Genomic DNA, 17029 nt, shown 5'->3' on the forward strand with positions numbered 1-17029 from the left:
CTGGCTGAAGGGCCGCGGAATAAGAACCGGGTTGACCTGCTGTCCGACCCGGGACTTGGAAAAATTTCGAGGTGGCGGGCGCCCGGAAGTCCGTATGAGGTCGTTTTTGAATGCGGCGTCCGACCCTTCGATCCAGGAGGGCGGACACTTTGGGTGGTTCGCCCCGGTGGGGGGGCGAGGTGCCACCCACTCAAAACTCCTAGGAAACATCCGCGGAGATTTTCGGAGACACCTTTTTTGGACCTCAAATGCCCATCTTCGGTTCCAGGAGGGTGTCGAGAGAAACCCCCGGGGCACAACCAGGCAGTTCCGGGCAGGGGTGTCCGCTTTTGGTGCCTGGTGTAGGATTAAAGTTTTAGGGACAGATAAGGATAATGATGCATGAGAAGATCAGTGGCACAACTACAAAAAGAACAGTTACTCACCATATTAAAATCTAAAAGATGTTCTTCACTGCTGGGAATTTCCTTTACCTCTTGATATTCTCCTACACCATTCTCTCCTTTAGCATTTGTGTAACACTCTTGAAGTGTTTTTGTTTCAGGGTGGAGGAGAAAATAAAGGAGGGACATGTCATTAAGAAACAAGGTTATCCATTTTAAAGTAAAATATATAGCTATAAGAAGTTTTCACCAGATTTGCATTTTAAGCTGTGTGTGAATTGAGTGCTTGTCAAAGGCTCTGGTTTGATGGTTTCAGAGACAAAACTACTTTGGTTAAGTGCAGAATTTTCTTCAGAGCTTTCTGAAATATCCACAAAATTTACCTGGAAACAATACTGCTATATTCAAAGAAGGGGGGAAAAGCAATTTAAGTACTAAAAAACATGTAAAATAACACTATAAAATAATTAAGAGACATATTCCTGGTAGAAATTTCTTAGTAATGTTTTAATTTCTGATATTGTAAATTGTTGTTTTACTTCTGTCTATACAAATTTTAGCAGAACAAAACCCTGAGCCTGAGGCAGTACTGTGATCTAAGGCTTGCTCTACACGTTATATCTATTATGCAATTACCTTGTTAATTCCACAATAAATTTACACTGGCTACACATGCAAATTAACTATGGCACCTTATAAAGGTCCAATTAGTTGCTGCTGCTGCTTCTTGTGTCCTTGCCACCAAGTAGATATTTTTCCAGAATCATGCATGTCTGAGATTGTTGATGGCAAGGTATTTAGCACAATTTAGCAGATTTGTTGGAATCTGACAGGGGCTGTGACATGAATGCTTCTGCTATGGCCATTATTGCTCAAAAAATATAACTTTATAGCTGGTCTATCCAGTTTTAATTGGCACATGTAGGCAGCCTTTGGCTGACAGACTGCAGCTGCGTAATCTCCCAGCTGCTGAGGAGTACAATACACCTCCAGGGCTGGGAGATCACAGCAGTCCTCTATGGCCGTCAGGACTCTTGATCCTCTTGATCCTGGCTGCATCACATGTGCAACTGGGACTGAGAGTCTTGCACCTTATGGAATTCAGCTGCCAGACTCTCAGCCTCAGCTGCGCATTGATCTCACCCACACAAGCCTGCTTCTTGTCAGTGCAAGGGGAGTCCAGGATCAGGCTCCCCCTGTACTGGCAATAAAGTGCAATGGGATCTAATGTGCAATCCCACAATTGCGCCTCCTGCTATGCATGTATGGGATGGCAGAAGGGTGCAATTGTGTAGACTGTGCATTAGATCCCATAGCACCTTTACCTGCATGTGTAGAGGTAGGTTTATCTAAGTAAAAGATCTGATTTTGGTCTGCTGTGGTTACTTTAAATTTACAAAAACACGTCTTGTTCATAAATAACTGTGCCCACCCCTCTACAGTTAAATGTTCTAAAAAGTTATTCTTTAACAGAGAACTACTGTTTTTTTTTTTTAAGTTCTAATGCTAAATCATAAATGTGATTTGAAATCCTGGCCACAAGTACAGAAATATTGTCTCTGATACAGCAGTGCCAGAATTTCATCTAGGTATTCTATTCCTTCCTTAGATAAATTAATTCTATTGCCACAGTGGTATATGAGCCTATTAGTAGGTGACATGAGCAAATTTCACTCAGTGCTAGGAATTACTACATACAGGTAGCTTTTTCTAAAAGCATTTATTTTTACAATGTGTTCACATTATATTTTAAAATTTGTTCTGGGGTCTAGAAGAATTTCTAGTCAACTTCAGCAAATGAACCAAAAATTGACATGTGCAGTTAACATGGCTGCTTTATGAGTTTCTCAGTTAATAATGGTCAAGCACAACTCTGCATACAGTACTCTGTCAATACAATGTTGAGTACATGTTATACAGTGTAGTTCAAACTAAAGTTCTCTTGTACTGTCTGATAATCTGATTCAGGTTATTTGCTGTTATATCAATAGTAATTATACCAAAATATATTTTTATAAAAGGAATGTAAATAGCATAAATGTTTTAAAATATTACCCATGCAATCTGTAGTAATTAATATTAAAATTGGTTGAACAATTTATTATAATTTTTACTAAGTATTTATATATGTACAACAATGAATTAAGTCATGTATGTCTTGAAATCTGAACTGCTGAATTACTGGAGTACTATCAGGATGTATTTTATATGATCCCATGAAATTCCATGCATTTAATCTCACATAGCAACTTTTCCCATGTTAATCCGTTCCCATTTTAGCTCAGTGCAAACCCTTGTACATCAATGGATTTACTGGCTTTATGCCTAACAGCTACATAGCTACTACTATCTTTGATTTGCCTTTTATGAAAACAGGAAAAGAAAGGACTACGTAGGAAAGAAGAACATCAGCTTTCCTTTGCTCTGTATCATCGTTCAAAATGTATAACTTCTACTTTTACATATTACACTCAAGTTGTTGCCATAAATCACAATGACATTCATAAGGATCAGTTAATATTATTCACTGATAGAAGGACAAGAAATAATTTTCAGCAACTGGATGTTATCATCTACACAATTGCAATGTGTGGCAAAGTGGGGCTCCTGGACTAGCCACAGTGCTGGTTTCCCCACCTGCTTCTGGGCATGCTGCCCACCCGTCGTGCCTTGATAGAACACAATTAATGTGTTAATTAGGCGGGAGGCTGCCCGTTCTTGCCCCGATGCCGGGGGTGCTATCTGCGGCTCCATTCCTTCCCTACACCGCAGCCCAAGTCTTGCAGATGCCATCCCAGGCAGCTAACTCAACCATCCCCTTCACCTATTATCTCTGGCCCCTTCTCTGGGATCTTTGGCTTTCCTTTAAGTCCTGGCCCCATCTCAGGCCAGTCAGGACTCCAAGCTTCTCAGCTCTTACGAGCATCCCTCGTAGTAGGCCTCTGGCCCTTTTGACCCCATCTGGATCCTGGCCCCAGAATTGACCAGTTGGGTCCCTCAATTAGGACTAAGCTGCCTGCCTGCACTCAGGGATTGGGGGTCCCCCATTCCTAGCTCAGGCGCTTCCTGAAGCTTACCTGGATCAGATGGTTCAAATAACCCACCTGAAGGTGAGGGCTGAGGTTAAGGCGCCTACCCACCTTTCACCGGGGTGGTAACTGGCCTGGCATTTCCTGGGGGCTCCCATGCCACTGAGAGCCCCACCGAGCCACCCACTCCCAGTAGGGTGCAGTTTTAGGTTATGCCGAGGACCAGGAGCCTCCAAACCATCCCCTTAAGCTCCTGCCCTTATCTCTAGGATGTTGTGTACAGCCTTGCAGCCAGGCAGTGTTTCTGCCTGGCCTGCAAGCAGTGAACTGCTCTGTTTACATAGGCAGCCAGGGATCTAAAATGGCCACTGCAATCAAGCCACCTGCTGGATGCTTGGCTCAGCCCTTAAAGTGGCAGGAACCAACAGTGCCCTGCCATACAATGTTAAAAGTGTTTCCAAGTTAGGAGACTCTTAGATCAGCCCAGGCCAGGTAAGGAGAAGTACAGGAGCACTGAAAGCCAAATGGCTTTGAAGCTAGACTATTTCACAGTCAAAGCAGGCATCAGTTTTTGAGGGTAAAGTAGTAGGCTACTCTTAAATGCCATCTAAGCTTTAGTCTAGGCCTGTAGAAAGAAAGACTAGACATTAAGAATGTGGTTTAAACTTGGCTGCAACTTCAGTAACTAATACATCTAGGAACTCTTCCAAAGTAAGTTATCCTTCCTATTGGAATCTGTTCTACCTGGCATTCTCCATCCCATTAAGTTGGCACTGGCACTGCTTTGAAAGACCCTGACATTTGAAAGACACACAGGTAGAAAGAAAGGGTTGTTTCTTTGCTGGATCAGAGAACAGAAATTACAACTACCTGCTTTAGGAAATACCGTCTCCTAATATGGTCCCAGTTTCAATTTTACGAGGGAACGGATAATTATATGCACCGAAATTGCCACTAGAAGGCACCACCAATTTGCTGTTTCCTCTACCCTGTGGTCACATTCCCAGATTGTTAAGTATATCTTCCCAAATGGCAGGCAGTCCATTCTACCTGGCAGCTAGGATGTACCATCACTTCCTTAAATAATTCAAGTAGTGGATATGCAATTCTATTAATTGCACTCCATGTTTTCCTCTTACAGAAATTAGCTGCCAGATCATTTATCTTCTCAAGGCAGCTCTATCCTCCTGTGTCCACCAGCTTTGTTCGCATCCTAGTCCCTTACCAGACCTTCCACCATAGCATCTCAGGGCATATTACAATACCCAAGAGAAGGAAACAGGGAAACAATTTAATTTACAAAAGGAAAAGCATTCTCTAGCAACTGAACAATTTCAAATTGAATCTAAAGTTTTTAATGTGACAAAGTGTTATGGAAGGACATCTAATTTATTAAAGCACCTGTTTTCAAATCAGATGCATTAAAAGGATACAGGCATATCAATTTTGGCTTCAAATTTATTTTTTGTATAAAAAAATAATTATATAAAGTATACAAGTATTAATGAAATAGGTTTTTATAAAAAAGAAATTCAGTTAATAATTTGTTTTCAAATAATTATTCTTTCATTGTGTGAAATCCAACAGCACAGCAATGTGAGATAACCAGAAAGTTATTATTAGACGTAGAAGTGAAATTAACTATTCTAGTTTACTGTCCAAAGCGAGTAAAAAGCAAAAGTTAAATCAAGCAGACTAAATAGCAAGATGTTATTTTTAATAATATTTTCATTTTAATACATCTAAACATAGTGTCAGTGACTGCTACAGATTTTATTTATTAAGAATATTTTTTAATTTGCCTGTCCCAATTATTCCTCCATTCAGAATTTATAATAAAATAATTTTGATTTTAAATGCAGCTAGTAGATCTCTTTCTGCTCATTTCTAAAGTGAGAAAGGCTATTTTAAACCAGGGTTAACTCAAACATGCTTATCTTCTTACCTTCACACTGTGATGCAGGAAAGAGTGGAGAATAGAGTGCTTTTTCCCACCAACACTGCTTTTCTTGGCTGCCACTCACTCTTTGTAGATCAGTGTTCAATACAGGAAACTGTTCAGACAATAATCACATTTTAGTATGCTGCAAATAACAAGTCAGCTACCCAACAGGGGAGGGTCTTTATTGAGAAGACTGTCAGGCTTTATAAGCAACACTCTCCAAATTCCAGTACTGAACACGTTAGAGGTTAGCCTATTCAATGATGCTTATTATTTACTTATTCTCAATATTATTATAACCTTCAAGATCTGAAGTTATAGATCAGAACCATTTTGAATTAGGCCGCACATAATCACAGAAAATTACAATTACAGACCTCTCTGTCCCAAACAACTTATAATTTAAGTCTAAGAAGGCACATGAAAACACACAGGTGGGGGAGTGTAAATAACCAACAGAACAGTAGGGGACAGCATAACCAGTGGCCTCAACACAGTGCCAGTGTTACTGTTCTGACTTTTAGATGGCATTACAACAAAGCTTTCTCTGTAATACTCTGGGAAGGCCGATTAGTAACAATGTCAGCAGCCTGATGCAACTGAAGAAATCTAGACAGTTAGCTAGTTAAGGACTACCTGGTTATAAAACTGATAACATTTTCATTCCTGTCTTTACTTCTTTTTAAACTTACCACCTTGTTTCTAAGATATGTTTATTTACTAATAAATACATGTCACAAATATTTTAGTTTTGTATTTTAATATTGTATTTGTCTGCCATAGCCTAGTTCCTGCAACTCTCATGCATTTAAGTTACTTAAAACGTGCTACAATGAGGCATGTTGGTAATTTTGTGGTCCTGGTTGTGGTAATGGCATTCGTGTTTTGTGTCAGCAACTTATGTTCAAGATACTAACTCATATGATTCTTACGTTAGACATTTTACATTATGTAGTTTTAATAAACTGAAACACCAAACCCACATCCAGCTAAGGAAAAAAATCACTAATATGAGCCAGTCATTTAATTCCTCCTGTATTACATCCCTCACCGAAGTGTATTAAGAAGATAAATTCATTAATGTTTACACACTCATTCATTCCTAAACATTCATTAATGTTTATGAAACAAGCATCACAGAAAAAGCATGCAATGATATGACTACTGTCTTCAGAACAGAACAGGAATAGCATGCAGCAAGTAAGATACACGGCAACAAATTAGATAGTAAGGAAAAACTAATTATTGAATACCTATTCGTTAAGTGAGTACCATCCACATTCTGCAGTGAACGGTGATAAGGGCCACAGGGTATACGTATATGATTATGTAGTTAAGAAGTAAATGATGAAGCTGACATGTATGCTAGACAAATTAAGGTTGTACAAGTAACCCTAATTCTTGCTGTTCCATTAAACTCTCTACTTTGCAACCTTAGTGAAATTCTTCTAATAGAGACTTTTTGTGTTTGAATATCCTGATTTTTTTTAAAAAGGAAAAGAACAAATTCTGTCATTTTATCTCATCTTGATGTGCATACATCAGCAGCAGATTTGTAACCTTCATATCTACTACAGAGAGCTTAACTGCTTGAGCTAAAAGAGTAACCAACAGCAACATTAGACTGACATCCTTTATGTCACTGAGGCCAACCTTTTCAGTAGGCATGTCACAAATTAGCTCTGCAAACTCTAGTACCACTCTGATCAACTTCCGAGGTCTGATCTGCTGCTATGCTTTCTGTTTCCTACTCTGTGCTCCCAGCCTGATTTCCTGCTCTGCCTTTTGCTTCTTGCTTTAACAACTGCCGTGCTGCCCGTCCCCTCCCTGATTTGCCACATACAGAGTCTGCCTGGGCCACTTGTGATGCATGTACACAGGTTGTCCAGGTCTGCTTTATGTGGACCACTGATAAAGTGAAATGAGACACACCATCAGTGGGTTTCACAGATCCATGCTACCAGCAAAAGCATGGTGACTCAGGTGTCCTGAGATCTATTCCATTCAATCTCTCCTAGACAAACTCTTCTGCCTTTTTTCCTCGAAGCCTGCCCTGTGTAGTTACGCCCCTTCTACCTATTCTCTGTCCCAGTCTTCCCTCTTCCCTGCAGATCCATCTCCCAATCTCATCCCTCACCTACCCATTCCCCACCTTCCATCCTCAGGATTCTCATTCAAGTCCCACCTTTCTCTCTGGACCTCTCCTGCTGTACCAGTTTTTTTCATTTCTCAGTTTAAGTCTCTGTGTCCAGAAATTCCCTAGCCTCCCTCTTATAACCCATCCCCTTGACTTCCAAGTTCCAGTCTTTTTCCTGGGCTTCTCACCCAACCTCAGTACTTCCCTCCACAGCTCCTGTTCCCAGCCTTTTTGCCCACTCAGACCCAAGTTTACATGTACAACCTGTTCCTTAACATGGCCAGTCATGTTTCAGTGTCCCATCTGGTTCCAAACTTCCTCATTCCCATCCTCAGGCTCCCTTTCCCACTCTCTCCTCCTTTACCCTCAAGACTTGGCTCTTGTCTACATTCAGTTCAGGCTGCTCCTTCTAGCACACTTCTGGACCCAGCTGTTAGGGTATGGAGAACCCCTTTAATTTCCAGTACCTATTTTTTTCCCACCGTGCACCAGCCTTTACAAGAAAAGTTCTACTCAGCCCCTTGTATAAGCAAAAGCTTTTAAGCTTCTAGCAGTGAAGCTGTACAGAGCATGCACTAACTTGCAGTTTTTCCAGAGGATTATACTGTTGCAAGACTTAACTGTTTTTCCAAGGATAACAAAACACACTCCCAACATATCCCTAATCACATTTCAAATCCCTATTATAAAGCATGGGAGAGCTAGAGCCTCTAAAAAAACCCAGAACTTTTTAGCACAACCAGAACAACAAAAAACATATTTTCTTTTAATCTCTTTTTGAGAACCAACTAAAACGTTTTGGTTGACCTTTTCCCTACAAACATCAAACAATCAGCCTGTAAAATTTCAGATCAAACAGTGAAAGTTTGGCAGAGTTATAAGGAAGTTAAAATAAGGTCTTAACCATGAGAAGTTTGGCAACCATATTAATAGGTCCTGCCTAGCATGCACACACGATACACTGACTTAAAAACTTAATGGATTTAAACAGTTGCCTAGAGAAGCAGTCATATGCAATGTGATGAATTATTTTAAAACGCTTTGGTGCATTTAATTTCAATAATAAAAAGGATTTTCTGATTTAAAGGAAGAGTTTTCCCCAGAGTTGTATTTTCAGTGACATAAACAGATACCCCTATGGAAGCGTGCAGATCTGGCTTCTATTCCTAGTGCTATAATTGACTTACTGTGGTGCCTAGGGCAAATCACAACCCCTCTGTGTCTTATTTTCCTCTTCTATTCACTGAGATTCTGAGGCATAATTTATTAATATTTTATACCACATTGGACACTCAGATGGAAGGCATTATTAAAATAGTCCTGTGAAATGCAGAGAGCAGTACTTACCAATCTTATTAAAATGCTCTGAATTTCTGGAATGGAAATGTAAGAGTGACATTTTTTCATAAGCTTAATATTTGGACCTGGAAAGAGTCTTCTTATAGACTGCTGCTTTCTAAATGTGGCTACATGGTTTTATTTTATTAAAGGCAAAACTATTTGATTCCCTCCTAACTTTGTTTTTTAATCTGAGACCATTCAAATTTCTGAGGACTACAAAGATACCGTTATTTCTAAAACTAAAGGATAACCAAGTCCTTCCCTTCCTGTCTATTGGTTCTCCTCCTCTTCATAAGAATGGGTTTTTTTATTTGCATCACACACACGCTTTTATTTGTATTTCAACTTATTTTACTTCATCCATTCATCTAACTCCCTATTGCTTCTAATCGCACTGGCATCTGTAATCTCAAACAAAAATCTTCATAGATTTCATAGATTTTTAGGGTCGGAAGGGACCTTAGTAGAGAGTCTGAGCCCCCGCCCTGGGCAGGAAAGAGCACTGGGGTCAGATAACCCCCATCTAGCTGCTTGTCTAATCTCCTCTTAAAGACCTCCAAGGTAAGGGAGAGCACCACCTCCCTTGGAAGCCCATTCCAGATTTTTTGGCAACCCTCACCAAAAAGAAATTTTTGCTAATGTCTAATCTAAATCTCCTCACTGGTCCAAGGACCAAACCCTGGGGAACTCCAATGCCCACATTTTTCCAGGTCAAAAATGACCTGTCCACCACCACCCTCTGTGCGCGCCCCATAAGCCAATTCTTCACCCATCTGACCGTGTAGTAATCTATGTCACAACCTCTTAATTTATTTATAAGAATGGGATGTGACACTGTACCAAAGACCTTTTGAAAATCCAAGTAGATGACATCTACCTCAACTCCAGCATCTGAGCATTTTGTGACCTGGTCATCAAAAGAAACAAGGTTAGTCAGGCAAGATCTACCTGCTATGAAACCATGCTGGTTGCCCTTCAGCATTATTTTTCCAGTGGATTCCCACAAATGTGATTCTTAATATTTTTTTCAAAGGTTTTCCCAAAGATAGAGGCAAGGCTAACCGCCCTATAGTTACCCAGATCATCCTTTCTTGAAAATATTAAACTGGACATTGGCACTTTTCCAGTCCTCTGAGACCTGTCTTGAGTGCTGTGACTGCTCAAACAACCTCGCCAGTGGTTCTGCTATGATACTGACCAATCCCTTCAGCATCCTTGGATGAAGATCATCTGGGCCTGCTGCCTTAAACATGTCCAGCCCCTCCAAATGCCCCTTCACTAGGTCAGCACTAACTGTTGATGGGCTGGAGTCCCTCTTGTGCCCATCTATAGCCTCTTTGGCTATAGATATCTTTATCCGTGTTCAGGAACACAGATGCAAAGACCTTGTTTAAGACCTCAGCTTTGTCCTTCCTATCTGTTACCAACTGCCCTAGTCTGTCCTGTAGGGGTCCTATGTTGCCATGCGCCTTCTTTTGGCTCCCTATGTACCTAAAGAACAGCTTTTTGTTGTCTTTAATTTTTCTTGCCAGCCTGAGCTCCATTTCTGCTTTGGCCTCTTTAAAACAAGTCACGTTTATTTCACTTTCTTCCTTTAGGTCTGGTTCAACAGAATCAACAGGGGAAAACTGATCTTGATAAGGCTCTACTTATGTTGTGTTGCCCTCTCCTTTGATTTTAATGTCAGTTGCATATTTATTCCTTACTTAAAGCCCCCATTCTTACAATTCTGTAATTACACAAAAGATCTCAGCCTTCATTAACAGCCAGTTTCTGGTTTCTTGCTGCAGAGTAAAGTTTAAAAATATAATAAGAACTGAAACCAAAAGTCCCCTTTTTTAAATTTAAAACCAATTATCCCTGATTTTGGGGGACTTAACTTTTGAACTGGCCCAGTTGTCAATAGTGAAAATATGCAAAAAATAGCAAGAGGTCAATTTTCCCTGGGCAAAGGAAGGGAGTGGAACAACTTTACTCCCTTTCCTTGCCAACTATAACCCTCTGTTTCATTACCATATCCTCTTTTCCTCTGGTCTATATTTTTCTCTCCTCCTTTCCTCCACTCTTGCTTTCTCATGTCAGGTCAGCAGCTAAAGTTTTAATAGCTGGTTTCACAGAGCAAGAATGTGTGCATGTAGGCATGTATGTGACGATTTTAAAAGCACAAATGACATTTAGGTGCCTCATTAAATGGGAAGAATCTAACAACATTTTTCCTCTTTAAAAATCTTCACCAGTGTCTCTTCCTTCAAAGGATCTCCGGAGCATTTTGAAAACTGTATGCACCTAAGTGCTGGATGAATGATCTAAAAGGAAGACCCATCTGGTATGCATGGAATGTCATCCTATACCATGAGAACTATGCAACTGCTTTTGGGAACAAAAGCAAGTATTTGATTCGGGCAGTAAAATTATACGTGTAGTTTAAGAAACTAAATTGGAGTAAACCAGGCTTAGAATGTGCTCAGGCCAGAAGAATTAACAACTTTAAAATTCATACTGTAAAAAGGGCCAGAAGATTGACTGCAACCACAAGTTTCCAGGGGCTGTTGTACTGCTCTCCAGCTTCTTAGCCTCTCATAACAGTATAGGACAATTGTTTGATACTGGATCAGAGGAGGTAGCATAATTTCCTGGATCTCCAATACTATTTCCTGCAAGAGCTGAATTTTCCTGCCCTCCTGCCCTGCCTGATTTCACATGAGGACACAAATGCAAGATTACTGTGCGTCTCAATTTCACTTGACAGGTGGCTCTTCCTGTCAAAAACAGCACAACTGAGACTGCTGCAGGCCCTAATCCACTGGTCAAGCTGTACCACAGGCATGCCATGGAATATACCTTGGTATTGACCTGGAAGAACTGACAAGCAGCTCAGGTAGGGCTAATACTCTGGAACAGAGGTGGCCAACCTGTGACTCAGGCTGCCTCTGTGTGGTGCAGGCAACAGAACGGGAAGGGGACAGGCAATGCAGAGGCAGATAGGGCAGGGAGCAGAAAGCAGAAAAGCAGATCAAGCAAGAAGCACACAGAAGTAATAAAGCAGAGCAGTAGATTGGGCAAGGAACAGAAAGCAGAGCAGCCAATCAGGGGAATATGATGGGAGTAGCGCTTGAGGAATGCGTGGGGCTAATTTGTGGCATGCATGCTAGTCCCATTGCTTTAGAATATGAAGCTGGGTCTGTCACAGTTAAGTACTTAAGAGGAACACACTACTTTGTTGCTGTTTTTGCTTACACAGAATATTAAAAATTCAGTAAACCAAGGAATGGAACCAACTTCTACTATTCCTCTATGATTAATTGGCAGCCTAATAATACATGTGAGCTATACTATCAGTTAACAGGCATGGATGGAAATTAATTATAATATTTATAAGATACAAAGCTGAGCTGACACAAAAGGGGCACCCCTTTTTGATTCGTGCTCAGCCAAACTTTAAAACCAGCTGCCTAGAAGGGGAAGTGGCATTTCTATTTAGGCAGCACTGGAGTCAATTGACTTCATGGCTCATTAACACACAACTGATTCCTAATAATATCTCTTCACAGGTCTCTCCTTTGTAATCGTTTTGATGTTCTGCTATTCAAACTATCCTCGTTCTGCAATTTATGTGCTAGGCATTTCTGGTAATGTCTCCCCTCTGTTTCACAGTCCTGCAGACTGTTTGTAGCTCCAGCTAAAAACTTTAACTCAGGTGTAAAAATGATGGACAGTGAACAAGAGGATGCACAATCAAGATACTCCAGAAAACTATTTTTTTTTTTTTACAAAGCTGAATAAGATATGTACATTAGTCCTGTAGCGATTACAGGTAAATAACACAGTATTTTTTGACATTTTGACTATTTTTGCCTAGTTTGTAGTGCCTTTTATAATTTATATATAATACAGCAGATTATACATAAACAAGGAGCACACAGCAGCCATTCCAATAGTTATATTGTTTTTTGGTTTTGATCTTAAACTGAACTTCTCTTTAGCTGAAGCAAAATGTGTTGTTATATGTGATAATGATGCACATGAACTGCACACTCCTTTTCAAAATCCTGTATCTGCCCATGCTGACACAATGCCATATATAAGCGGTGTCAAACTCCAGCATGGGGTTGTGTCATCTGGCTTGCAGGGCTTCCCATGGGTCCGTAAATCTGGTGGCAGGGGAGCAATGCAGCATTACTCGCCATGGCTACAGAATCCCAGAGGGATCTGGTTCCTCGGGTCAACCCTACACCACTAATCCAGCCTGAAGGGCAGAAGTTTGAGTACCACCTGCTGTATACCAAAGCTCAGATTCTTTCAGGAATAACTTTGCCAAAGATATTAGTTAAGGAAAAAGAGCAACTCACACGAAGAGAAGCAACTCTTCTAGAATATGAAGGGTCTATGACCACAGGAAACACTGTATGAAGCCTGCTAAATGGCTATTGCTACCAGGAATAAATAGAAAAGTACTGATGTGTTTCTCTACAGACCTAGCTAAGGTTAGCCATTCTGACACTGGAAACATACATTCCTCCTAAATAAGATCATGTACCACCCAGACACAGATTAGTTTTAAAGCAAATTATTTTTTATGCCTTAACATAGAGTGTCCCCTGCCCCATTAACACACTGGTCTACTAATACATAAATATTTTTAAAAAGCTCTCACAAAATATTTATCTTGTCTATCCCAAAGACTGGAAAAGGGTGGCTGATTTCAAAGAATTATGGCCTGACACTAGCTGCAGAGCTCTTTAATGGAGCTGCCATCCAGTCAGTCAATGAGTGCCAGCATCTCATATTACCTAAATATTACCGAGTAATCACACTTCTTAATGTAAAATATGTACTTTTTATTTAAAATTAGACAAATCATAGCTTTAATTATATAGAAAATATATTATAGTTAGAAAACAGCCAGTTTAACTGATAAGGGAATAAAACTAACTTCAACAATTTAAATGGACAGTGATTTAAGTGCACCACAATATTATCTTTCTTTTCGTTTTTCCCTTTTCTAGCATTTTCCCCTTCTAAAAGGAAGAATCTTCTGTGCATAGTTATTTATCTGAAAACCAAATGAATGTTAAATTACAAAATTAAAAGTTAGTAAGAGATAGTCTGCTGTACAGCAAACTGTATGTAATATAAAGTGTATGTTAAAAGTGACTATTTGTTGTAGATATTATTTCAATTTCCCACATTGTGACCCACGAAGAGAAAAAACAGTCAGCAGTCCCTCTTATACCAACCTGGTTTCACAGGGCAGAGAAAGGTAATAAGGTAGTTCATTTTTCTGTGCATTCAGCAACCTTTCACTGTTTCTAACAATGGTAAACAGTGTAGATAGTAAGCAGTATGGATTTACTTCAAACTAACTTTCAACCAAGTTCATCATACATAACTTTTGAGTTCTGCTCTGAAAGCTCAAGTACTTCTGCTTAATTCCAAGCTGCACTGATATAATGCCCCAAAAGGTCAACGCTCACTTCCCAGTCAACATGGGTCCTTTCACCTATCCAGTTTATTAACTCTGGTTTGTGTTAGCTTGTGTTTTTCCTGTATCTTGGAAGACACGGGCAACACATACATTAAATTTAGATACAAAATGTTAAGACATTTGAAACACTAGCCAGGGTAGAAATACAGAGAAAATATGGTATACTGGACAGAGCATTTAAAAAACAGACTGGAAAAAACACAAGCAGTATAACGTATGATCCTCCATCAATAAAGGGATGGGTATAATGATCTTTTGGTCTTTTACAAAAGCTTCTGAAATTAAAAAATCTCTAACAGTGTGACTGCTTTGATGGCCTAGCATCAACCAGCCCTTTACCATTAATAAATCAGGTGGAAAGTGATTTAGATGCTCCCCATCAAGGGCTATTTAATTTTTCCTAAGCTTTGTTGAAAAATAGAACTTGGTCTTGAAGGACTTTGGCAAAGGAGGCAGGAAGCACTTAGCCAATGGTTCTTAACTCCAGAGAACCTACATTTTATTCACAAACAGAAATAATTATATGTTTTATTTTCTGTATTTCTTTTTCTTTAGTTACAAGCTAAAGATTAATTTTTTATAAAGTCATCTATCTTGCTCAAAATCAACTCTGCGTGGCATTTTTACAATTTTTACAAGTAACTCTGCTGTGATAAAGAGAGACTTAATATTTCCAGTGACAGTAAGCAGCACAAGCAGATAAATCAACAAAAGGTTAAGTTGAAGCTAGCAGATACTACTTCTCAAAAGTTTCGTGAGTCATCAGTGTGTTTTTTGGAACAGCAACAAAATATACATGGGGCTCCAATTTGCAAGCCTGGATGTGTTTTCATGAAATATGTTCCATATAAAGGTATTGAAGGTACGTTCCATATAAAGGTATTGAAGGTACCTTCTTAAAAAATTTGATCTCATCTGACGAAATAATTGACAACAGGCAGGTCATAGGTTCACTGACAGTTCTTATTCTACTAAATTATTGTTTCATTTGTGCTTTGTTCTCCTCTATTATCCATTTTTTTGGTTTTGTCCAACTTACTCTGACCTGAACATACCTGACCTGGGCTTGTAGGGATTTGGTAAGGAAGGCTAAAGCAGCACTGGAGCTTAGATTAGCTTAGCTTCTGGGACTCAGGATAACAAAAAGTCCTTTTTCAAGTATATTGGTAGCAAGAACTCGTCTCAGGGTAACACTGGACCCCTACGAGGCAGGGCAGTTGGTGACAGACATGCGAGAGAAGGCAGAACTCTTCAACAAGTTCTTTGCCTCCGTGTTCCTGTCCGCTGACGACGGGGTGCTCTCGGGTGACAGCATAGAGAGGCCCAGGAAGGATGCGAGTCCCCCGACTGTCACTTCAGACCTAGTTAAGGATTACCTGGAGGGCTTAGATGTGTCCAAGTCAGCGGGCCTGGATGACCTTCATCCGCGGGTGCTGAGGAATTGGCACGGCTGTTTGAGGACTCCCGGTGCTCAGGCCAAGTCCCCGAGCGCTGGAAAAGGGCCAATATGGTCCCTATTTTCAAGAAGGGGAGGAAGGAAGATCCTGGCAACTACAGGCCAGTCAGCCTCACTTCTATCCTGGGGAAAGTCTTTGAAAAAATTATCCAGGGCCACATTTGTGAGAGCCCTGCAGGGGAAGTGATGTTGAGGGGTAACCAGCAAGCAAAGCCAATCCTGCCCGACTACCCTGGTCTCTTTCTATGACCAGGTAACAAAGAGCTTAGATGTGAAGGAGGAAGTCGATGTCATCTTCTTGGACTTCCAGAAGGCCTTCAACACAGTGTCCCACCCAGTTCTGGTGGGCAAGCTGAGGGACTGTGGCACTGACAAATGCATGGTCACACGGGTGGCAAACTAGCTCCAGGGGCACACCCAGAGGGTGGTGGTGGATGGGTCAAAGTCGACCCGGGAGGGTGTGGGCAGCGGAGTCCCCCAGGGCTTGGTCCTTGGGCCGGTGCTGTTCAACATCTTCATCAGCAACCTGGATGAGGGTGTGGAGAGCACCGTGTTCAAGTTCGCTGATGACACCAAGCTGTGGGGTAAAGTGAATACACCAGCAGGCAGGGACCGCATCCAGGCAGACCTGGATAGGTTGGAGAAGTGGGTGGATCTGAACAGGATGCGGTTCAACAAGGACAAGTGCAGGGTGCTGCACCTGGAGAGAGGGAACCAGCATTATGGCTATAGGTTAGGGGCTCTCCCCAGAGAGGCAGAGAGGGATCTTGGAGTCAGGATTGACTCCAGGATGAATATGAGTCGCCAATGCGACAAAGCAATAGACAGAGCCAACCGCACCCTGTCATGCATCAACAGGGGCATCACTAACAGGTCCAGACAAGTCTTGCTCCCCCTCTATACGGCGCTGGTCAGCCCACAGCTGTAGTACTGTGTCTAGTTCTGGGCACAGCACTTCAAGAGAGATGTGGAGAACCTGGAGAGGGTGCAGAGGAGGCCACTCGCATGGTTGAGGGCCTCCGTGGCCAGCCCTATGGGGAGAGGATGAGGGACCTGAATCTCTTCAGTCTCTGCAAGAGGAGACTGAGGGGGGATCTTGTGGCTGCCTACAACCTTGTCAGGGGCCACCAGCAAGGACTCGGGGAAAGTCTGTTCACCAGGGCCCCCCTTGGAGTCACCAGGAACAATGGCCACAAGCTGAGGGAGGATAGGTTTAGGTTAGATATTAGGAAGAACTACTTCACTGTAAGGGTGGC

At 41.1% G+C, this 17029-nt stretch overlaps 1 protein-coding gene across 4 annotated transcripts in view; it reads right to left on the reverse strand.

The window, feature by feature from the left end:
• KIAA0232 (KIAA0232 ortholog) overlaps positions 1 to 17029 on the reverse strand; it is an 85354-nt gene that overhangs the window by 3065 nt on the left and 65260 nt on the right. For all 4 annotated transcript variants that reach the window (XM_019552967.1, XM_019552968.1, XM_019552966.1 and 1 more), the window contains 2 exons: positions 5358 to 5466; positions 426 to 523 (listed from right to left, as the gene is read on the reverse strand). In XM_019552967.1, the coding sequence (XP_019408512.1) occupies positions 426 to 523; positions 5358 to 5466 (207 nt within the window). The remainder of the gene's footprint in view (positions 1 to 425; positions 524 to 5357; positions 5467 to 17029) is intronic.

Source organism: Crocodylus porosus, unplaced genomic scaffold, assembly GCF_001723895.1.
Source record: "Crocodylus porosus isolate Cpor-Errol unplaced genomic scaffold, CroPor_comp1, whole genome shotgun sequence".
Taxonomy (NCBI): Eukaryota; Metazoa; Chordata; order Crocodylia; family Crocodylidae; genus Crocodylus; species Crocodylus porosus.